The following is a 24,646-nucleotide window of genomic DNA, read 5'->3' on the forward strand; positions in this document are numbered from 1 at the left end:
GTGTAGGTGTCGGTGGGAATGTAACTATTTCATACCCATATGTCCTGCTCCCATAAAATCTATCAGCAAGGTCCTCACACTTCTTCTTTCTTCCCTCACTGCCCCCATGGGAGATGCTCCCTATCTGGTAGTGGAGGGGGAGTTATCTCAAAGCCTCTTAGGCCTGGCTAGGCCTAATGCCAAGAGGAGAAGGGAGAAGGGCAATCTCAGATCCGGCCAGCTGAGATTAGCCTAACTGGGGGAGGGGCGGAAGAAAGAGCCCTGGGGGTTTTGGGTGTGCCCTCAGGTAGGGGGAAGTGAATGCTGGGATGCTTCTGGGTGCGCTGTGAGGGAACTCTGTATGCTTTGGGATCTCTTTTGTCGCTGTGCTTCTAGTTCTCTGTAATACACTGCTTTTCCATTTAAACTTTCCATCGCTCCTGCAATCCGTTTGTCTGAGTCTCTTTTTTTCTCTGCCCCGGTGGGAGGCAAGGGAGGATCTGTCTCAAACCACCACAATTACATAACTTAAACTTTGTAACAAATTAAAGCATAATTCTGTTCACATACGGTACGTGAAGTAGTTGAAAATTGGTCCTGTAAACCCATCTTGCGAAGCTTGATCCTTCAGAGGAGACAGCAATGGTTCTAATTCCTCTATTTTATACAGCCCAGGAACTTCTCCTATTTCAAGAATGAATTAAAACATCAGATATACATTATAATTCTTCACATTTCTTTGAAGAATTTCCTTGAATTCTCTATACAGAGAATTTGAATACAGCAGTAATCACCTCCACACTTTCATGAGTATCATCCCACATACTTCATCATTCTTTTCATGACACTATGAAAGCAACAAACCAAATTAACAATCCATTTGACCTAAACTCTATTTGTTTCTGAAAGTCACTTCACAAAAATCATTCAAATCTGATGAAAAGACAGTGATATAATACTGCATACAAACCAAATCAAACCAGACTTTGTCATACACCAGAAAACAGAAACATGTAAACAAGTAAACAAGTAGTAGGTCCTCAGGTACAGAAGTTTAACACTGAATGTTGAGAATCACAGAATCACAGAATACTAGGGGTTGGAAGGGACCTCAAAAGATCATCTAGTCCAAGCCCCTGCCAGAGCAGGATCACCTATACCAGATCACACAGGAATGCATCCAGGTGGGTCTTGAATATCTCCAGAGAGGGAGAATCCACAACATCCCTAGGCAGCCCATTCCAGTGTTCCATCACCCTCACTGTGAAACAATTATTCCTAATATTTCCATGGAATTTCCTATGCCTCAACTTCTACCCATTGCCCTTATCCTGTGATTGGGCATCACCAAGAAGAGCCTGACTACATGCTCTTGGCACTCACCCTTTACATATGTATAAACATTAATGAGGTCACTTCCTTAGTCTCCTCCTTAGTCTCTTACTCTCCAAACTAAAGACCCTCAGTTCCCTGAGTCTCTTCTTGTAAGGAAGATGTTCCACTCCCACCAAGTAAACTGGTGATAAGGAACATGGTGAAGGCTCATATTGTAAAGAGACTTGGATTTGCAGTTGGAAGACAGGAATATCTGGCGCTCTTATCAGCTCTTATACTAGTGCAATTCAAAAAATAACAAAACATTTAGCAAGTTAGACTCAGTCCTTAACTGATCATTCTGATCATGGAACAGAGCTATACAACAAAACCAAGTCACTTTTGTTATTGTTATTTATAGTCTTACTATTTTCGGACAAGTGGACTTTGCTGATGTTCATTTAAGCAAAAGGCTCAGTCTATACAATCCAGGAAAACACTGAGACACCTCTCTGTTTAGAAAAGGGAAGTAGAACACATTATCACTTTATTGTTACACTATTATAAAAAACTCCTTTGAAATAAGTCACTTAACATGCAGCTTTCACAGTATAACTAAGATTGGAAATGACCTCGAGGATCATCGAGTCCAACCTATCAACACAGACCCCATGACTAGACCATGGCACCAAGTGCCACGTCCAATCTCCTCTTGAACGCCTCCAAGGACGGTGACTCAACCACCTCCCTGGGCAGCACATTCCAATGATGAATTACTCGCTCGGTGAAGAACTTTCTCCTCACCTCGAGTCTAAACCTCCCCTGGCACAGCTTGAGACTGTGTCCTCTTGTTTGGGTGCTGGTTGCCAGGCAGAAGACACCAAGCGCCTCCTGGCTACAACCTCCCTTCAGGTAGTTGTAGACAGCAATAAGGTCTCCCCTGAGCCTCCCCTTCTCCAGGCTAAACAATCCCAGCTCCCTCAGCCTCTCCTCATAGGGTTTATGTTCAAGGCTTCTCACCAGCCCTGTTGCCCTTCTCTGGACACGTTCAAGTGTTTCGATGACCTTCTTAAACTGAGGGGCCCAGAACTGGACACAGGACTCAAGGAGTGGCCTAACCAAAGCAGAGTCCAGGGGCACAATGACTTCCATGCTCCTGCTGGCCACACTATTTCTAATGCAGGCCAGGATGCCATTGGCCCTTTGAGGAACTGAAAGCACCTGCACTGTATTGGTAGTTCCAATGATAACTAAACGAACAAGTCAGTTTCTCATGTACAAACACTCTAGCTAAAACAGTGTAGAAAGCTAACTGAAACTTCTGATGCGGGCATAAAGTTAGAAAACATCACTTAAAACTTTCTCAATGAGCTAACTCCATGTGGTCATAGTAGTACCATAATCTTTTTTGGCCTTGTCATACCTGAAGACAGTAAACTGTTGATCATCTCAAGAAACATGGAATGAACAAACTGATAGTCTTCGAGCAGCAGCACCACCTGCTGTGCTTCAATGCCTGCAAGCTCCATCACCTAGAAGCAGAGATAACATTTAAATCTCAGTATATGGAATACATACATTGTTCATATGAGAATGATAATCTTTCCTGATTACATAGTACATACATCTTTTCTCCATAGCATCTGCACTCCTGTATCTTTACAAAGATTATTAGGTGATTCAGTAAAGTGAAACATCAAAGATAAAGAACTTTCTACCTAAATGTACAGCTTGGTAATGGAAAAATAACCAAACCAGACTCTTTCACACAGTGTATTTGCATTCCACATGTGACTCAGTTATAGAGTTGTATCACTTTTTTTTCAAGGGTTTAGCTCTAAAATGTTATTTAGCATTGCTGAAGGTGCTGGGAACGCATGATTTCAAAGCTTGCATTTGGTTTTAAATAACATGCACACTTTCAACAAGTCACTAGAATTTTACTTGATTCAGCTAATATTCTACTAACTATTAAACCATAGCAGAGTGTAGAGGGTTGAGAGAGAAGGCCTAGCTTTCTCTCCTCCACAAAGAGGAAAAAACCACAGCTAACTCAGTTGGAGAAGCGGAAGGAATGCTATATTTTACAAGCAATGTGGAAAGGCAGGTTAGATATACAATATAGACAGTATTTACAATGCATGTACAGAAATATACAGCAAGGCAAAAAAAAGAATACAGGAACGAAATTCCCTCCTCCGGACAGAGGAGGGTTCCCCCCCTGTACCCCACTCTCTCCCCCTACCTCCCTCTTTTCCCAAAGAGGGTTAGAGAGAGAAAAAGGTAGTTATTCAGAAAGAAGAATTTTAGTAGGCCTATTAGTGCAGGATTAGTGTTTATCTTTATCCAAGCTCAGAACTCCGGCTGCTCAGAAGCAGACAGGCTGGAAAAGCAGGACAGAGAGAAACTGGGAAAAAATCCAACTGAACTCAAACTTAAAGTTGCATTCTACCAATCTACCAATGAAATTCGTTTAGAATATCTGATTGTTTTCGTTATTATTCCAAAACATTCAGCCAGAGTGTCCCAGCACTGTCCCTTTCTTAAAGGCACAGCCTCAAACGGTCACACAGAGACAAAAAATAAACATTTATACAAATATCACAAATGTACACATGAAAAAAAAACAACCCTTTCCAATATTCACATTTACTCAGAATTTACCAGGCCCATGATGCTTGTAGAAACAGCTCTGGTTTCCAAAATAACACCCCAGAGTTTTGGCTTATTACTATAAGGAACAATTCATACATCTAGACACTGAGAACTCCTCAAAATCCACTTGCTCCATTTTGACTGCTGACATTTTGGGGTTTTTAAACTCTCTCTTCATTCAACACTTTCATGTCCTTCAAATTCTCATAGTTTGTGGTTTTTTTAATACACACCTACAACACTACAAAATAGAAGACCCTGAGTGACTTACATATTTAATATCATTTTTGAACTGCTTCAGCTCATAGCCTCTGGAAATTTTGGGAGTAACCAGAACAGCTCCATGCATATGACTGACTAAGGAGGTAACTGTTCGACGGCCTACACCACTCCGCCCTGCCAAGAGAAGCGATCCTCCGGGAAAGCTCAGCACTCTGTCCACTTTAGACATGTAACTGAGGACTTCTTGGAACAGTAGAATCTCTAACTCTTTCTTGTCTCGCCCATAATGAATAATACCCTATTGGAAAAAAAAAGAAATGTGTCCATTATTAATGAATTAAAAAAAAGAGGCAATAAGGTATGAAAGCATGCAACACTTAAAAGTTTAGAAAAGAAGAGGCTGAACAATGAAGACATCATGCTGGTATTGGAATGGAATGGAATGGAATGGAATGGAATGGAATGGAATGGAATGGAATGGAATGGAATGGAATGGGATGGAATGGGATGGGATGGGATAGGATAGGATAGGATAGGATAGGATAGGATAGGATAGGATACGATACGATACGATACGATACGATACGATATAATACAATACAATACAATATAATACAATACAATACAATACAATTAACCAGGTTGGAAAAGACCTTTGAGATCACCAAGTCCAACCCATCATCCAACACTACCTAATCAACTAAACCATGGCACCAAGAGCCCCATCCAGTCTCTTCCTAAACACCTCCAATGATGGTGACTCTACCACCTCCCTGGGCAGCACATTCCAAAGGCAAACTACTCTTTCTGTGAAGAATTTCTTCCTAACATCCAGCCTAAACTTCCCCTGGCGCAGCTTGAGATTGTGTCCTCTTGTTTTGGTGCTGATTGCCTTGGAGCAGAGACCAACCCCCACCTGGCTACAACCTCCCTTCAGGTAGTTGTAGACAGAAACAAGATCTCCCGTGATCCTCCTCTTCTCCAGGCTAAGCAACCCCAGCTCCCTCAGCCACTATTCATTAAAATAAGTTATTTATACATGACAGAATTTAGAGACCTCACATACCCTTTATCTGCAATGAACAGATCACATTGCAAACACATTTATAAGAGCCTGTAGTGATAGGACCTGGAGCAATGGTTTCAAACCAGAGAAGAGCAGAATTAGATTGGATGTTAGGTCCCTGGGGGTGTTTAAGAGCAGGCTGGATGAGGCTCTGTCCAGCCTGATCGAGTGTGGGGTGTCCCTGCCCATGGCAGGGGGGGGTGGAACTAGATGATCCTTGTGGTCCCTTCCAACCCTGAATGAAACTATGAAACTATGAACAAATTCTTTACCATAAGGGTAGTGAAACACTGGAACAGGTTACCCAGGGAGGTAGTTGAGATCCCATCCCTGGAGATATTCAAGGTGAGGCTAGACAAGGCTCTGAGCAACCTGATGTAGTTCAGGATGTCCCTGCTTACTGCAATGGGGTTGGACTAGATGATCTTTGAAGGTCCTTTCCAAACCAAACCATTCTATGATTACTCTCAGCACCAGGATCCTCTAGATGTCTTTAACATATTGAAATAGAAATCCACCACTGAATTAATTCATTTTAAATAAAGGACCAGAAGAGGGTCTGAGCTGTGTCCATGACTACAGATTAACCAGTATAAATTCAGGCAGATGTTTTAGGCAGCTAATTGCCACTGAATTGCAGATTATGGAATTTCATAGTGAAACAGACACAACAGCAGATTGTGAGATTACATTCAGGCTATGCTATATTTAATAAAACCTCATCTTTGAAGCCCAGTGTAATTATGTAGTCAAAAAAAACCCAAACAATCCCTCCAGTTGGACTTTCTTTCCCATACAGTCTACTGGTCACAAGCTGACAGTTAAGGAGAGGGAGTGGTTTCCCTTCTACAAGAGCAGTCCATCAAACACTGCTAATAAGGGAAGAGAATCTCAAAGCTCTCATCCTGAAAATCAGTCATCCTAGCAGAGTTAACCTGTTTGCATTTCCTCATCAAGCTCATTTTTCGTACTCTACTGCTCAAAAGCATGTCAGCTCTCCAAACAATACATTTGTATTTCTTCCAATAAAAATTGTGTTAGCAAATTGCACATTCAAAAAGTAAACATTTAATAACCACTTTGGTACTCAACCAGCACAGAACACATCAATGTTTCTCAAAAATGTTGTTCATTAAATGGTTGTAAATTACAGCAAATATGACTGATGCCCTCTTATTAAAATAACTTTGCTGCATGATACTTTCTACTGCCTGCCACACAGCATCACAAACCTTCCCTAGCTTGACTAAATTCAAAAGATCACAATATCACAGTATCACTAAGATTGGAAGAGACCTCGAGGATCATCGAGTCCAACCTATCAACACAGACCTCATGACTAGACCATGGCACCAAGTGCCACGTCCAATCTCCTCTTGAACACCTCCAGGGATGGAGACTCCACCACCTCCCTGGGCAGCACATTCCAATGACGAGCGACTCGCTCGGTGAAGAACTTTCTCCTCACCTCAAGTCTAAACCTCCCCTGGCGCAGCCTGAGACTGTGTCCTCTTGTTCTGGTGCTGGTTGCCTGGGAGAAGAGACCAACCCCTTCCCGGCTACAACCACCTTTACAGGTAGTTGTAGAGGGTAATGAGGTCACCCCTGAGCCTCCTCTTCTCCAGGCTAAACAATCCCAGCTCCCTCAGCCTCTCCTCATAGGGCTTATGTTCAAGGCCTCTCCCAGCCTTGTTGCTCTTCTCTGGACATGTTCAAGTGTTTCGATGTCCTTCTTAAACTGAGGGGCCCAGAACTGGACACAGTACTCAAGGTGCAGCCTAACCAATGCAGACTACAGGGGCACAATGACTTCCTTGCTCCTGATGGCCAGAATTCCATTGGCCTTCTTGGCCACCTGGGCACACAGCTGGCTCATATTCAGGTGGCTATCAATCAGTACCCCCAGGTACTGATCGATGATCCCCCAAAGAAGCAGCAGACCTCACCCTAAACCTGGTGCTCACATGTGACTTTACTGAAAAAAAAAAAGGCTAGAGTAAGTGCTGTGAATCCTTGCAGTGTATATTCTTGTCTCACTTTTTGAATAACATCTTTCAGGTCTGTTGAGTTTAGTCTGCCAAGCGGCCTCCCATGTGGTGGTAGTGCCTGTCCTGATGTGATGAATGCCTCTTGACAAGCTCCCCATGTTACATAGAAGGTATCTGTGAAAGCAGAAAGAAAGATTTGAAAGTTTAGGTGCTCAATTCATATGCTATGAGACTTGATCTGAGTAGGCAGTTCCTGAACAAGTATTTCAAGTCTGTGTAGCGAGCATCAAACAGTTTACCTGCTATATTGTCCAGAACATCTGAGCCCAAATCATCCTGAAACACTTTCATCAAAATATTATCAAATACGTGAAGTTCTTTCATGCCAACAATTTTGTCACGGAATAAACGATGAGCTTCATAAGCAACAATTTCCAATACATAGTCTGCAGTTTGTGTTGATGATCCTACAAAATTGAAGAAGAGATCTGACTGTACATATTCAGAATAGAATAGAATACAATTAACCAAGTTGGAAAAGACCTTCGAGATCATCCAGTCCAACCTATCACTCAACACTATCTTATCAACTAAACCATGGCACCAAGTGCCTCATCCCATCTCCTCCAGTGACAGCAACTCCACCACCTCCCTAGGCAGCACATTCCAATGGCTAGTCACTCTTTCTGTGAAAAATGTCTTCCTAACATCCAGCCTAAATCTCCCCTGGCACAGCTTGAAACTGTGTCCTCTTGTTCTGGTGCTGCTTGCCTGGGAGAGCAGACCAACCCCCACCTGGCTACAACCTCTCTTCAGGTAGTTGTAGAATAGAATAGACCAGACCAGGTTGGAAGAGACCTCCAAGATCATTGCATCCAACCTATTATCCAACACCACCTAATCAACTAAACCATGCAACCAAGAACCCTATCAAGTCTCCTCCTGAACACCTCCAGTGATGGTGACTCTAACACTTCCCCAGGTAGCCCATTCCAATGGGCAATCACTCTCTCTGTGTAGAACTTCCTCCTAACCTCCAGCCTAAACCTCCCCTGGCACAGCCTGAGACTGTGTCCTCTTGTTCTGGTGCTGATTGCCTGGGAGAAGAGACCAACCTCTGCCTGTCTACAATCTCCCTTAAGGTAGTTTTAGAGAGCAGTAAGGTCACCCCTGAGTCTCCTCTTCTCCAGGCTAAGCAACCCCAGCTCCCTCATCCTCTTCTCATAGGGCTTGTGCTCCAAAGCCCTCCCCAGCTTTGTTGCCCTTCTCGTTACACGTTCCAGCAACTCAACATCTTTCCTAAACTGAGGGGCCCAGATCTGAACACAGTCCTAAAGGTGTGGCCTAACCAGTGCTGAGCACAGGGGCAATAAGTCTCACATTTCTCAAATTTTCTGTTTCAAAATAGGAGACTGAAAATGAGTGAGTGAAATTACATACCAGCAGGACAGCATCGGCAAGTAATAAACAAGAGAAAAAGTAAACATTATGAAGTGGTTTTTAATAAAACAAGTTCTCCAGTTGAGTGCTAATATTCTGATGAAAATGAATGAGGTGCTGCACCCAGAGTGAAAATTAAAATACCAAATCCCAAGTGATGAAAATAAGAAAATTCAGGGGGGGAAAAAAAGACTGATAACAAAAACTGAAAGAGCAACAAGTACCCCAGTACTTTCTGCACAACAAACAGTAAGTATACTTATAAACAGTAAGTATACTTAGAAACAATAAGTATACATATAAAATAACAGTAAGTACCCCAGTACAGTCTGTACTATAAAATGCCACTAGGGAATAAAAAGCTTCAATCTTCCTCACAAAAGAAAGACGGTGAGATGAGCAACTGACATGGCATAATGTTCATCACCGCAAAAGCTTATGCATATGCCACCTTCAGATACAACAATGGAGTCCTTACACGGGCTGAGATTGTATATTCACTGATTGTGTAGCTGTTCTGACCTCATTCAAGCTACATTTATGCCATTTGCTCACCCCAGAAAACAAAAGGAGAGCTAGAACAACATTCTTATCACTTTTATACTCTCTAAGCAGCCCTGAATAGACTAGACTAGACTAGACTAGACTAGACCAGGTTGGAAAAGACCTTTGAGATCATCAAGTCCAACCCATCACCCCACACTATCTAATCAACCATGCAACCAAGCACCCCATCAAGTCTCCTCCTAAACACCCCCAATGATGGTGACTCCATCACCTCCCTGGGCAGCACATTCCAATGGCCAATCACTGTTTCTATGAAGAACTTCTTCCTAACATCCAGCCTAAACCTCCCCTGGCACAGCTTGAGACTGTGTCCTCTTGTTCTGGTGCTGGTTGCCTGGGAGAAGAGACCAACCCCCACCTGGCTACAACCTCCCTTCAGGTAGTTGTAGACAGCAAGAAGGTCTCCTCTGAGCCTCCTCTTCTTGTAACCCTTTAACCATTGTGAGAGATAAACATAATAAGGAGTAATTGCTCATGATCTAGTAATAATAATAATTTCAGAGACAAAAATAAGGTTTGAAAGCAGCCTATGCTGTGTATTTGGAAAAGCAGAAAAAAAAATGAATTCCCTTACATTTGCAAACTTGAGGAAAGAAAGAACTTTCAGACTAAACTGTAATTCTCATGCATTTGCAAATTGTGAGAATATTTGGGCTATTGTGCAAGTATTTGTAACCTTTCACACAGATGACAGAGTTTTCTAGATGTATGTTTAAGGTTGCTTACATACTACTTCTGCTAAAAAGGTCAAATGAGGTGTATCAGTTGCAGTTTTGCAGTCCATTCACCACATTTATACAACCAGGTATAAAAAGGCAAGTATAAGGAGCAAGTTTCTGAGAATTCAGAAGACAAAAAACATATGCTCAAAAACCTCTGAATTAATTGGTAGTCATTTTTTACCCCTACTTGGAGTTACAGGCAGTTCAGAGTTTAGAAGTATCACAGTATCACAGTATCACTAAGGTTGCAAGAGACCTCAGAGATCATCAAGTCCAACCTGTCACCACAGACCTCAGGACTAGACCATGGCACCAAGTGCCACATCCAATCCCCTCTTGAACACCTCCAGGGATGGTGACTCCACCACCTCCCTGGGCAGTACATTCCAATGGCTAATCACTCTCTCAGTGAAGAACTTTCTCCTCACGTTGAGCCTAAACTTGCCCTGGCACAGCTTGAGACTGTGTCCCCTTGCTCTGGTGCTGGCTGCTAGAGAAAAGAGACCAACCCCTTCCTGGCTACAACCACCTTTCAGGTAGTTTTAAGAGAGCAATAAGGTCACCCCTGAGCCTCCTCTTCTCCAGGCTAAATAATCCCAGCTCCCTCAGGCACTCCTCATAGGGCTTGTGCTCCAGACCTCTCCCCAGCCTTGTTGCCCGTCTCTGGACATGTTCAAGTGTCTCGATGTCCTTCTTAAACTGAGGGGCCCAGAACTGGACACAGGACTCAAGGTGTGGCCTAACCAAAGCAGAGTACAGGGGCACAATGACTTCCCTGCTCCTGCTGGCCACACTATTCTTGGTGCAGGACAGGATGCCATCAGCCTTCTTGGCCACCTGGGCACACTGCTGGCTCATGTTTAGGCAGCTGTCAATCAGCAGTGCCATGCTGTCCAGAGCAAGACTGAAATCAGTAGTAATTTAGGCCATTTTAGAGCTGTTTTATCAATGAAAACCAAGTAAGTGACTTACCAGCTGCTAAATCATATCTAAACAGTCCAAGAACCCACTGAGTAAGAATACATGGTGTAAAGAGGTAATGACTGTGATCATCAACTGTGAATTTCGCTCGTACCTAAAACAGAAGGGGAGGAAAAAAGTGATGTTTTAAAATACAGAACCCTTAATATTTCTATAAAATACTAGATAAATCAGGGGGTTTATTTGGCTCATACATATAGATATTTTATTAATGCATTCTTTAATTTTTTAATATTGATTTTTGATGATAAAATATTTTCTCATAATTGCAACATTTTTCCTGTACTGTTTCTGATGCAAACAATTGCACAAATCAACTAAGATTGCCAGTGTAGCGTTATTAGACAAAACACACAAGTTTTTTAAAGAAGTATCAAACATAATATGCAAAAGAAATGCAACTGCATCAAAACTACCTAGCAAAGACTCCTCATAGAAATAGGATTTCTTCATCCAGAGAGGATATTTGAATTTACAATTATGTCTTTAATTGAAAGAATAACTGCCTTCATCAGTTGTTTGGTTCTAGTGTGATGAGATTTCTTATTTCTTAAAATATATTGAAAATACCATATACATTGATGATCTGGATGAGGGGTTTGAGCCAGTCATCAGTAAATTTGCAGATGACACCAAGTTGGGGGCAGATGTTGATCGGTTAGAGAGTAGGAGGGCTCTGCAGAGGGACCTTGACAGGCTAGACAGATGGGCAGAGTCAAACATGGTGACATTCAACAAGTCCAAGCGGCAGGTGCTGCACTTTGGCCACAACAACCCCATGCAGAGCTACAGGCTGGGGTTGGAGTGGCTGGAGAGCAGCCAAACAGAAAACGACCTGGGGGTACTGATTGATAGCCAGCTGAACACGAGCCAGCAGTGTGCCCAGGTGGCCAAGAAGGCCAATGGCACCCTGGAGTCTCAGAGGAGACCTTATTGCTCTCTACAGCTACCTGAAGGGTGGTTGTAGCCAGGAAGGGGTTGGTCTCTTCTCTCAAGCAACCAGCACCAGAACAAGAGGACACAGTCTCAAGCTGCACCAGGGGAAGTTTAGGCTCAAGGTGAGGAGAAAGTTCTTCACAGAGAGAGTTGTTAGCCGTTGGAATGTGCTGCCCAGGGAGGCGGTGGAGTCACCATCCCTGGAGGTGTCCAAGAGGGGACTGGACATGGCACTTGGTGCCATGGTTTTGTAGTCATGAGGTCTTGGGTGACAGGTTGGACTTGATGATCTTTGAGGTCTTTTCCAACCTTATTGATTCTATGATTCTAGCCAGTGACTATGCAGACAGTATAATCATAAAGGTTGGGTTTGGTCATGGTTCATGCATACATTCTTGGAGGATACAGCAAGCACTTCCATCTCCACAGTACCTATACCAGTAAAGATATCTATGTGGTTAAGAAAAGCAAGTACTTCAGTGTTCTGCTAGATAGAAGTCTGCACAATTCCAGGTGGAAGGATAAAATTAATTAATGTGTCTAAATACTTAATTTTTAACAGTGTACTATTTTAACAGGTAGTCCTTGATGTCCATCTACCCTCATATCTCTCTGTTCATGATAGCATCCATAACATTTGAGCACAAAACTCACTGTCTCTGCATCCAAACACAACTAGCCACATTTTATAAAGCAGGAAATGAAAGCATAGGTGGGGTTAAGATCCTGGCCAAAATTATACAATAAATCTGTGAGAAAGCAAGAGCACTTACTGCTTACTCACCTTCCTCTAATACCTGGAGTTCTCAGCAAAAACCTAGCTCTTACCTTGATATAAACAGTATGAAAAAGACATAAACTTGGGTTTGAATGCTGACAAACCTTTTTATTCTCTTGTTAATACCAAAGCCCAATTATTTTAGTGAAGAAAAAAAAAAATCTGAATTCTCCATCTCTGCGAAATAATCAACTAAATTTCCATACCTGCTCATATACTTGAACCATAGATCCTGCAAGCTGATATATTTTTGCTGAAGAACCCCAAACAGGGTGATTCTTCAGGTTTTTCTGTAGTACAGGCTCCAAGTAGGCACTATAAATATTTTGCAGCTGGTCTCTTTCTGGATAGCTACAAAGGGGGAGAAAATTAAAACATTAGAGTTTGTCATTGTTAACATTTTTATTAAAAAGATTCCATGAATAGCACCTCTATCTAGAAGCTAAGTAAATCACAGAATCACAATGGTTGGAAGAGACCTCAAAGATCATCAAGTCCAACCTGTCACCCAATACCTCATGACTAAACCATGGCACCAAGTGCCACGTCCAATCCCCTCCTGAACACCTCCAGGGATGGTGACTCCACCACCTCCCTGGGCAGCACATTCCAATGGCAAACAACTCTCTCAGTGAAGAACTTTCTCCTCACCTTGAGCCTAAACTTCCCCTGGTGCAGCTTGAGACTGTGTCCTCTTGTTCTGGTGCTGGTTGCTTGAGAGAAGAGACCAACCCCTTCCTGGCTACAACCACCTTTCAGGTAGTTGTAGAGAGCAATGAGGTCACCTCTGAGCCTCCTCCTCTCCAGGCTAAATAATCCCAGCTCCCTCAGCCTCTCCTCACAGGGCTTGTGCTCAAGGCCTCTCCCCAGCCTTGTTGCCCTTCTCTGGACACATTCAAGTGTCTCAATGTCCTTCTTAAACTGAGAGGCCCAGAACTGGACACAGTACTCAAGGTGTGGCCTAACCAGTGCTGAGTACAGGGGCACAATGACTTCCCTGCTCCTGCTGGCCACACTATTCTTGATGCAGGCCAGGATGCCATTGGCCTTCTTGGCCACCTGGGCACACTGCTGGCTCACGTTTAGGCAGCTGTCAATCAGCACCCCCAGGTCCCTTTCTGTTTGGCAGCTCTCCAGCCACTCACTGATTGTTTTGTTGCAATGGGGCAACAGAGGACACTTTCTAAATACATCTGTACACCTGTTTAAACTTAAAAAGAAGAAAAACCAAACTCCTTTTCAATTTCTCTGACTTTGTAACCAAACTGCACCTTAGGATAAAGCTACACAAAGCAGATTACTGAAACTGGTATTATCCATTAGGTAACACTTTAAATACTTTGCTATGAACAGGTTGCTCCTTAGCTGGTTTCTCCTGCCAAGAGGCACCAAACAGCACCAAATCTGAAGATCTCAAACTGGTAGAAAAGACGAGAGACTAGAAAAGCCACACCTTCATAAAACTTACATTGAGCAAGAGTCCCTTCTATGAAGAGAGGCTGAATTGGTGTTAGGAGAGTTGAACTAATTTCCATATACTTACTCAATTGCACAGAGACGAACAATAGAAGTAAATCTGGAGGTAAGCTTATGTCTTCCTAATGTTCCTCCAGCAGACATGGAAGCCACGATTTGGATGTTTTCTAAGCCAACCCATTCCAGGTTTTCATCATAAAATCCTTGATATGTAAGAATCTTTAATAATTAAATAAATATCTCATTACAAGAAAGTCAACAGAGTATCACATTGCAAAAGTACTAAAATTTAATGAGAAGTATAGCACTATCTTAAATGTCAGAGGTATACTGCTCCCTCCAGGTCATTAATGAAGATATTGAACAGGTACCAGCTTCCAGCTAAACTTTGTGTCATCACCCTCTGGGTCCGGCTGTTCATCAAATTTTCAGCCTACCTCAGTATCTGTTTGTCCAGCCCATACATTGATAGCTTTCGGAGGATCTTTTGGGAGACAGCATAAATGGCTTTAGTGAAATCCAACAGACTATATCCACTGCCCTCCCCTCAGCTACCAGCTCTGCTATTTCAACATACAGATTCAAGAAGTTGGTCGTGACTTTGCCTTGGTGAATCCATGCTGATTAATCCTGATGATTTTCTTATCATTCATAAGCTTACTACATTACATGAAAGAGTGATTGCCCATTGGAATGGGCTGCCCGGGGAGGTGGTGGAGTCACCATCATTGGAGGTGTTCAGGAGGAGACTTGATGGGGTGCTTGGTGCCACGGGTTAGCTGTTTAGGTGGGTTGGATTGGTTGATGGGTTGGACGCGATGATCTGGCAGGTCTCTTCCAACCTGGTCTATTCTATTCTATTCTATTCTATTCTATTCTATTCTATTCTATTCTATTCTATTCTATTCTATTATAACTCAAAGAGGCAAACACTTTCTTTATACAAGCCAAATAACACTTTCTTTGCATACAAGCCAAATAAAAAGGTATCTTATTTCTAGCTGGAACCTACATATTCCATCAAAGTACAAACAAAACTGATGGCAATTAAGATGCTGAATGTTAATTCAGAAATTAATCAAAGTAGGTATTTATTACATAGAATCATAGAATCATTAAGGTTGGAAAAGACCTCAAAGATCATCAAGTCCAACATGTCACCACAGACCTCATGAATACTAAACCATGGCTTCAAGCGCCACATCCAATCCCTTTTTGAACACCTCCAGGGATGGTGACTCCAGCACCTCCCTGGGCAGCATATTCCTATTCCCAACAACTCTTTATGTGAAGAACTTCCTCCTCACCTCAAGCCTAAACTTCCCCTGGCACAGCTTGAGACTGTGTCCTCTTGTTCTGTCACAGGTTGCCTGGTAGAAGAAACCAACCCCCACCTGGCCGGGCTACAACCTCTCTTCAGGTAGTTGCAGAGAGCAATAAGGTCTCCCCTGAGCCTCCTTTTCCCCAGGCTAAACAATCCCAGCTCTCTTAGCCTCTCCTCATAGTGCCTGTGTTCAAGGCTTCTCACCAGCCTTGTTGCCTTTCTCTGGGACATATCCAAGAGTCTCAATGTCCTTCTTAAAGAATTTCCTGCACACTAAGGTGTCTTCATAAATAAGAGACACAAGTTTTCACCTGCTGTAGAAAAGCCACGAGAGTGCTTGTTCCCCATTTATCAGGTTTGGGTAGATTGATATCCTTTAAGTACAAGACCAGCCTTTCACAGTCCTTCGGTCTGTACACTCGCCCAGTGTTTGTACTGATTACAATGCAAGTTTGACTTAATTTCTGTAGAAGATGTTGAGAAGTGGTTTGTGCACTGCAGTGAACTGTAGCAATCTGAGTGGATCGGAGTTGAGAAAATGCATAATGAAGCAGCATCCTGGAAAAGCAAAGGCATACACACAGAAGTGTAAGTAACACATAACTGACTTGGATACACATAACTGTGTATCCAAAGATATTGTATGCTTGGTTTTTAAGTAAAATGCACATACATGCATTAATGCAGTAAGTGATGCATGAGGTTTGCTGAAATTCATAGAATCAATAAGGTTGGAAAAGACCTCAAAGATCATCAAGTCTAACCTGTCACCCAGCACCTCATGACTACAAAACTACGGCTTCAAGTGCCACGTCCAATCCCTTTTTGAACACCTCCAGGGACAGTGACTCCACCACCTCCATGGGCAGCACATTCCAATGGCTAACAACTCTCTCTGTGAAGAACTTCCTCCTCACTTCAAGCCTAAACTTCCCCTGGTGCAGTCTGAGACTGTGTCCTCTTGTTCTGGTGCTGGTTTTGAACAAGCTTGTCTTTAAAACTGTAGTATTTTCTATTCAAGAAACTCAAAAGAAGTGTAGTATACAGGTACACAGAATATCCAGCCTAAATATCCCGTGTATAGTGATCTCACCCATCTAAATAAGGAATCAACAGGATGAGATAAATTCTGTTGCCTGCATACAGGCATCTAGTGCCTCCTGAGATGAGCTTTACATACCTTTCAGCTCTTGCTCCATGTCAACACAGGTATTCCAAAGATCCTCTACAACTACATGAAGGGAGGTTGCAGCCAGGAGGGTGTTGGTCTCCTCTCCCAGGCAACCAGCACCAGAACAAGGGGACACAGTCTCAAACTGCACCAGGGGAAGTTTAGGCTTGAGGTGTGGAGAAAGCTCCCCACAGAAAGAATTGTTTGCCATTGGAGAGTGCCGCCCAGGGAGGTGGTGGAGTCAGTATCCCTGGAGGTGCTCAAGAGGGGACTGAATGTGGCACTTGAAGCCATGATTTGGTTAGTCATGAGGTGTTGGGTGACAAGTTGGACTTGATGATCTTTGAGGTCTTTTCCAACCTTGTTGATTCCATGATACTATATATAAAAGCCTCATTCAGATGTCTTAGATGCATAGTCATAGCCTGAATTTTCCCTGTAGGTCTTTGCAATAACTTATCTATTTGACACTACAGAATGTTTGTTTCATCAGTAATTAAACAAATTATATTCCAGCAGAAAGCCATATGATAAAACCACTACAGCAAACTATTAGACACTTTGTCAAATACATAGAAGTACATATTGCATAAAATAGGAAAAACTTTTTACCCCTTTCCACAACCTTCAGGACCCACAAGAAGAAATGGCTGCTTATTGTCAAAGTCTAGCCAGGGTCTAAAATAATCTAAACCTCTCTGCATGTCAGGAGTTTGGATGACAGGAAGTGTTTGGAGATTACTGAAGTCATCAGCTGTTAGATTTTCAGGTTTTTTCAGCTGATATAGCATTAGCTGTCCAGTGTCCACATCATAATACGTGTCCAAAGGTTTTCTTGGATCAGGTGGAGATTCTTGTGCCCAACTGAATATCTTTAAAAATATAAAGAAAAGCCTTCTGTTAAATCCAGAGTTCTGACAACAAAAATCTACCATTTCAAGCTAACCTGAAGAATGTTCAAAGAATACCTACTTAGAACAATCTATCTAACTTAGAACAGTCTAAAGAACTATCTATTTAGAACAACATCTATTTAGAACAATCTAAGTGATGTTCAAAGAGACCAAACATTTAATTCTTTGGTAGTTTTAAGGCTGCCTTTGAAAATTCAATCATATTATGCATATACTTTATGATTAAGTCTTCAAGCAAACAGTCATATATTGCTCTTCCAAGTATTCCTTTTTCATAATATAAAGAACATAAAATCAACTGTATTTAGCATAACTTCATATAAACTTTTCTTCACATTAGACAACATAATAATAATAATAAGAAGAAGAAGAACATGATAACTCCTTCACATGCCTCAATAGTTAATTCCAGAAGCTGAGTCTAAACCTTTACCATCTGCCCTGTATATATGTTATGGCCCCAGGCTGTCTTTTGGAAGGAACTATGGCCTTCCCACCAAACCAAAACCCAAGTGTGAGTGGGGAGATAACTATATCCAGGAACAACCCTCTGTAAAAGTTATGGACCAGTATACCCATATGGTTTTCCAATACTATTCCCTAGTCCTTGTGCCCTCAAGTATCTATACAAAAATAGGACCTCACCTCAGTGCATACAATACATAACCTCAAAATAAAGCTGGTGAAGGCCCTCACATTGTATATCAAGCATTCTGAACAACACCAAAACCAAACAACACAACCTCAAAATAAATCTCCATTACATATATATAATACATATAAACACACAGTCTGCTATAGTGGGTTCCTGCATAAACCAGTATGGATAGAGTTCATTCTTTTGATGCAGCACCAAAGAATTGCTATCTGGCCTGGATGCACTAAGGAGCATACCATCGACATATGAAACAACTCTTTGTTTTTCAGCTGCTTCTCTACAGACAACACAGATTGCATTGTTAGAACACAGAAAATCACTATTCCTACTATATACACTGACAAGTATTGAAGAAAGCTGCTGGAAAACATTATTACCTCTCTTGCAAATTCTTGTCGTGACTTCATGTTGAGATTGCCACCAAGACCACGCAGCAAGTTAATTATGAACTGTCCACGATCAGTACAGCCACGAAGATGAGACAATCCATTCATCACAGTTCCAACCAAACTTGTTTCTACCACAGAGTCATTCTGTAAGTTGCAAGTTGTAGTAGATTAAAATGCATTCCCAAAAACAAATGTGATGTATTGCTACTGAGTATTACGTCTTGCTCTTTGACACTTCCACAAATGAAGAAAGCTCTCAAAACTGTTGTTGTCCTAGGAAATTCCCTTGATACAAAACTATTTTTAGGCACTGATGTGGAAGTTTTAACTCCAGACTGTGTATTGAGGTCACATAGAATAAGCAATCATTTTGAGAATCTGTAAGGAATGAACATAATTGTATACTGGAAATCTCTCTCATCATAGAGGACACAGTCTCAAGCTGTGCCAGGGGAGGTTCAGACTGGATGTTAGGAAGAAATTCTACACAGAGAGAGTGATTGCCAATTGGAATGGGCTGCCCGGGGAGGTGGTGGAGTCACCATCATTGGAGGTGTTTAGGAGGAGACTTGATAGGGTGCTTGGTTGCATGGTTTAGTTGATTAGGTGGTGTTGGGTGATGGGTTGGACTTGATGATCTTGAAGGTCTTTTCCAACCTGGTCTGGTCTATTCTATCCTATTCTATTCTATTCTATTCTATTCTATTCTATTCTATTCTATTCTATTCTATTCTATTCTATTCTATTCTATTCTATTCTATTCTATTCTATGGATTCTTTGTGGATTTTGTTTGATAGTCCCCAAGAGGATATGCAGCCTCAGGATTAATGTCATGTTTTTAACTCTGTACCCAACTGACGATGCTTTAGAAGTCTAAAAATCCCCATGGGTGAAAGAACCCATGGAAGGGGTAGAAACATGGACCATATATGCTGCCCAAGGGGAGGCAATGACAGGCCTGCCCAAACACTAGCTTTCTGGTCACACAGTGAGGATTTCTGTAAGTATGATAATGAACAAGTTTCAGTATTCAGTATCACTAAGGTTGGAAGAGACCTCAACGATCATCAAGTCCAACCTGCCACCACAGACCTCATGACTAGAGTAGGGAGGACACTACTGCCCAGTGCAGGCTTGAACACACGACCTTCCCATTAAGGGTCTTATGCACTACCAACTGAGCCACCTCAAGGCCGTTCTCCTAAATAATGTTTTGTGCAACATAAGCCACCTGGACCATGCAAATGCAATTCCAGAGGAAGGGAGAGGCAGGGAAGCATCTAGAATCCTTAAAGAAAAAAATCCAATATATGCAGAACAGTTATCTTTACGTACATCACAGAATACCAGAATCCAGATAATGGACAAGGTTTTGGATATTCTTTTTCAGTGTGTAATTACATATTACCTTTCACCTATTACAGCATATTTCAGTTAAGGTTTTGAGTAGAATACTTTGGTGCTAATGTTATATACCTAGATCCAGGACAAATTAGTGGGTGCTGTTAAAATTAAGCATTGTGAACAATCAAGCTAATTTTTATACATACCTCTATCAATCTTTTTACCTATTTAGCAATGCATTTCTCCCCTATTACAAGCTTCAGTCTGCACTATGCAACTTGTCAAATTTTAGCTGGGTTTTTTTTTTACTATAAACAGCAATTTATTTTCCATTTTTCAGTTTAGACATTCAGATCTTTCAAATATCCAAAAAACTTCTATAGAAAAATGTCTGGTATGGAGTATTAAAGACAGCTATTAAGTTTCACAGCAATACATGCACTTAAAATCCTATTAAATATTTCAAAATCTCATGTACAGTAATCAGGTTTTGGAAATTGACTTGAATAATTCCAGTACTAATCTTCCTAAGGAAACAGCCATCAAAAGAGCACTGAGATTTCCTTCTACTTAAAATTTCAAAAGGAGCACAAATGATCTCTTTGGTGTTAAACTAGAAAAGTGAATCATCCTTAGCAGAAGTTGAAATGTGAGCATTCAATTACCAACCTTCTTCACAACCCAGTTTAAAGCCTTTTCAAAGTAGTCCCCAATCCAATTTTCAAGGTTGTATCTGCATTCTTCAGGCTGACTTCTTAGCCAAGACTTTATCAGAGAATTAAGGTCTGTATCTTCATCACTAAATCAAACCAAATAAAACAAGATTCACATAAATACAAGACATCCGCATCTTCAGACGAAGAGGTCAAAGGAAAGACAGAATTCCTGAAAAAAATCAGGGAAATACTTTAACCGGAATTTGTAACTGATACTTGGGCTCTCTAAGGGTGAGGTACAAACCAGGAATCACAGTATCACAGTATATTAGAGGTTGGAAGGGACCTCAAGAGTTCATCAGGTCCAACGCCCCTGCCAAAGCAGGATCACTTAGCGTAGTCCACACAGGAATGCATCCAGGATGAGCTGCTCCATCATTTTTCCAGGGTTGGAGGTGAGGCTGACTGGTCTGTAGTTGCCTGGGTCCTCCTTGCCTTTTTTGAAGACTGGAGTGACATTTGCTATCTTCCAGCCATCAGACACCTCCCCTGCTCTCCATGACTTTTCAAAGATGATGGAGAGAGGGTCAGCAACGGCATCAGCCAGCTCTCTCTGCACTCATGGATGCACCCCATTGGGGCCCATGTTTGTCTTTAGTTATCTGTAACTGCAACAAGATCATAGCCCTGTGACTGCACCCAGATTTCTAGTTCATCCTGCTTATTTCCCATGCATCTTGCGTTGGTATACAGACACTTCAGAGACTTAGGAGAGGAGTATCTGTTACCATTGTGGGTGTTGCATAATCCACTATCCCCTACAGCCCCTGGGATAGCAATGGAGCTGGTACCCTGCCTCACAATTGTCCCAGGAATGTCCTCACTGAGGCTCATTTTTCCCCCTTCCCCATTAGAAATTAGTTTGAAGGCCTATCAATCAGCCCTGCTAGTTCTTGTCCCAGGATTCTTTTTCCTCGTAAAGACAAGCAGTTTTTTTCTAGAGTCAGCAGGCCTGGGGTCTTGTAGAGTAGCTCATGATCAAAGAACCCAAAATCCTGCCGTTGGCACCAGTCCTGCAGCCAGGCATTAATCTGCTGGATTTTCCTGTTTATTCCATCATTAGGCATAGCTAGGGGAGGGACAGAAGCAAATACTACTTGTGCTCCTGACCCCTTAACCATTTGTCCCAGGGCTCTGAAGTCCTTCTGCATTGATCTCAAACTTCTTTTTGAAATTTCATCATTGCCTACTTGGAAAACCAACAAGGGGTAGTAGTCAGTTGGGCAGACCAGTCTAGGAAGTTTTCTTACTGTGTCCTTCACCCTGGTCCCAGGTGGGGAGTGGATCAGGTCTGCCTATAGGACCATCAATGCCCTTCAGAAGTGAGTCCCCAGTGACAAGTACCCATCATTTCCTCTTAACTGTAGATGTTTTCACAGTAAGTTTGCCCACTCCTAGCCTCTCTGAACCACGTAAACTAGACAAGCTTTCATACCTGCTGTTAGCTGGTTTCACTTGCTGAACATTGTTTTTGGTGAAAACAGGTTCACTAAGAACAGCAAATCTATTATACAGGGGCACCTGAGGGGGTTCCAACATTTCTCTTTCAAAAAGTCTGTGATATCTAAGTCAAAAGATTACAACATGACAGCGCAGCAGGGTCATGCAACCTAAAGCAAAGTTCCCCAGTGATTTGTTTCATAAGTGTAACCAATTAATTAAACTGCTGCACCCACTATCTTTCAAGAAAAGTAAGCATGTATTTACTTACAGCAAGAGTATGTAATAGCCCTGTGACTTACCTCAGAAAGATCATTCCCATTCGAGATATTGTAGCAGGAGAGGCACAGCTAAGGTCGTGAGTTTCAAATATAAAGTTGACATTTGAGCCAAACTGAATCCTTTCTCCACTAGGCATAGTCAACAGTCTGTTGTCATCCAACACAGAATTCAAAGACTCGATCCACTCAGGGTCAATATCACCATCACAAATTATCCATGAAGTAATATCTATTTCCAAACACAAAATGATCAAACTCAAGGAAAACACTTAAAGAGCATCACCCTTCACTATTTTCATACTATTTAATACTTGCTGTTCATTATAACTTAAATATAAGCTTTATGAAGGTATTTCTTACATGCTTTATCTTCTGCTGCCTATTTTTGTAGCCTTATAACAAAATATGGAAAGTATATATCAATGCTATTTACTATGATTGTCACACAAAGGTTGTTTACCTTATGCTATCCACAAATACTAATATAATCTGAAAACGTAACTGAAAACAAACAATTTGAGTCATTTAAGCATCATGATGCTCCCTCACATACATACCTCGGGGTTCTCGTACCACTTGTCGAGCACTATTTGTGAGCACACCATCAGACCATTCTCTGGTATCCATGTCAATGTGGCCTAGGAAGCGGTGTCGAGGCATAGCTTTGGGATTCATTGTATACTGTTTCACTACTTTGCCAGTTTTACCAAGTGCTGCCTTTAACATCCGCCAAAGTGTTGATTTACCTCCACCACTTGGACCTACAATAACTACACCCATTCTTTGACATAGCTGTTCATATAATTCCAAAGCTTTCTTGATCTAGGTAACAAAAGAGAGAGTGGATATGTAAAATTGTAGAGCTAAACCATGGTCATTTTTTAATGATTTTCCAATTTAGATTGCATGCAGTCACTTTGTTTCTGTATGTTTATCTTTTTAAGCAATAGACATTTGCAGAAGTAACTAAAATTATGAATATAAAGAAACTTATTTTGCATGGTAGAAGCATTTCACTAAATTACAACTATAAAAATATCAGACCTCTTTGGACATATTTTCACTCAGCAATTAATGAACCTTTAGTCTCATAACTTCATGGAGTCACCATCACTGGAGGTGTTTAGGACAAGACTGGCTGGGGTGCTTCGTGCCATGGTTTAGTTGATTAGGTGGTGTTGGATGATAGGTTGGACTCGATGATTTTGAAGGTCTCTTCCAACCTGGTCTGGTCTGGTCTGGTCTATTCTATTCTATCCTATCCTATTCTACCCTATTCTATCCTATTCTACTCTATTCTATTCTATTCTATTCATCCAGCTCTAAAACAAATAACTATAAAGACACAGAAAGGATTATGTATAAAAAATTCTTTCACTGTTCGAAACAGTCAATGGTGTTTGTACCTGGCTTAAAGAAAGCTGTGTCACATGTTCACATCTTAAGTTGTGTTACACTAGTTGTCTTTCAAACAGCTGATCTACCATGCTTCAAACACACACATCTATTTTTTACATACATATAACTATTATCTAACTATCAGTTCTCACTTTTTTATAAAAAAAATCACAGGATCACATAATGACAGGTTGGAAGGGACCCCAAGGATTATCTGGTCCAACCTTCCCAGGTTATGGTGTATATATATATATATATATATCTATATCTATATATATATATCTAGCACATACAGAGTTGGCCCAGCACCCAGTCAAGACAAGAAAAAAATTTCTTTCAAATGAACATAAAGTTTATCAGTTCTAATTCAAAATAACTTGAATCTTCTTGCTGCTGCAGCTATGCTTACCTGGCTGCTTATAATTTCCAAGTTTGCTTCTTCAAAGACTTGTTGTAAAGCTGTAGTTAACTCGGCATACTCCACGTCTTTAAAGTCAATTCCAGGAAACACATCTTTAACCAGCGCATCAAAACGTGCACAGTCTGCAAACGTGAGCTTTGACATGGTATTGAGGCGCAGAGCTTGAACCACCATGTGGCTTTCATTAACTGGAAATAAAAGTAAAGAAGCCAGATCAGTTTAAGCTGTTTGTTGAGTTCATTTGCCTTCAGCACTTCAGTTCATACTGCTAAGATGTTGAAGGTGGAATCACAATGCAGACTACATTCTAGTTGATGTACTTTTCTACTTGGAAGTTAGACTACTGCCTTACGGTCAGAAATATTTTAATCTTCTCAAGCTAAGAGATGAAAATCAACAAACAAACCAAAGAAAAATTTCTATGTTTAAATGTGGCAATGCCAGCAACGAGCAGCGTGAGCAACC

The 24,646-nt window shown here is 41.5% G+C and overlaps 1 protein-coding gene across 1 annotated transcript in view; it reads right to left on the reverse strand.

Moving 5' to 3' along the window:
• The window catches only part of DYNC2H1 (dynein cytoplasmic 2 heavy chain 1), a 157,162-nt gene that overhangs the window by 87,403 nt on the left and 45,113 nt on the right, over positions 1 to 24,646 (reverse strand). Inside the window, exons 37-51 of the mRNA XM_068148259.1 lie at positions 24,170 to 24,369; positions 22,920 to 23,184; positions 22,384 to 22,591; positions 20,595 to 20,724; positions 18,569 to 18,724; positions 17,232 to 17,491; positions 15,760 to 16,006; positions 14,192 to 14,343; positions 12,855 to 12,999; positions 10,926 to 11,028; positions 7,524 to 7,691; positions 7,274 to 7,398; positions 4,220 to 4,468; positions 2,717 to 2,825; positions 550 to 663 (exon numbers count right to left, since the gene is read on the reverse strand). Coding sequence (XP_068004360.1) covers positions 550 to 663; positions 2,717 to 2,825; positions 4,220 to 4,468; positions 7,274 to 7,398; positions 7,524 to 7,691; positions 10,926 to 11,028; positions 12,855 to 12,999; positions 14,192 to 14,343; positions 15,760 to 16,006; positions 17,232 to 17,491; positions 18,569 to 18,724; positions 20,595 to 20,724; positions 22,384 to 22,591; positions 22,920 to 23,184; positions 24,170 to 24,369 — 2,631 coding nt within the window. The remainder of the gene's footprint in view (positions 1 to 549; positions 664 to 2,716; positions 2,826 to 4,219; positions 4,469 to 7,273; positions 7,399 to 7,523; positions 7,692 to 10,925; positions 11,029 to 12,854; positions 13,000 to 14,191; positions 14,344 to 15,759; positions 16,007 to 17,231; positions 17,492 to 18,568; positions 18,725 to 20,594; positions 20,725 to 22,383; positions 22,592 to 22,919; positions 23,185 to 24,169; positions 24,370 to 24,646) is intronic.

This window comes from Melanerpes formicivorus, unplaced genomic scaffold (genome assembly GCF_026170545.1).
Source record: "Melanerpes formicivorus ecotype bairdi unplaced genomic scaffold, bMelFor1.0.p_v2 SCAF_1, whole genome shotgun sequence".
In the NCBI taxonomy this organism is placed as follows: Eukaryota; Metazoa; Chordata; class Aves; order Piciformes; family Picidae; genus Melanerpes; species Melanerpes formicivorus.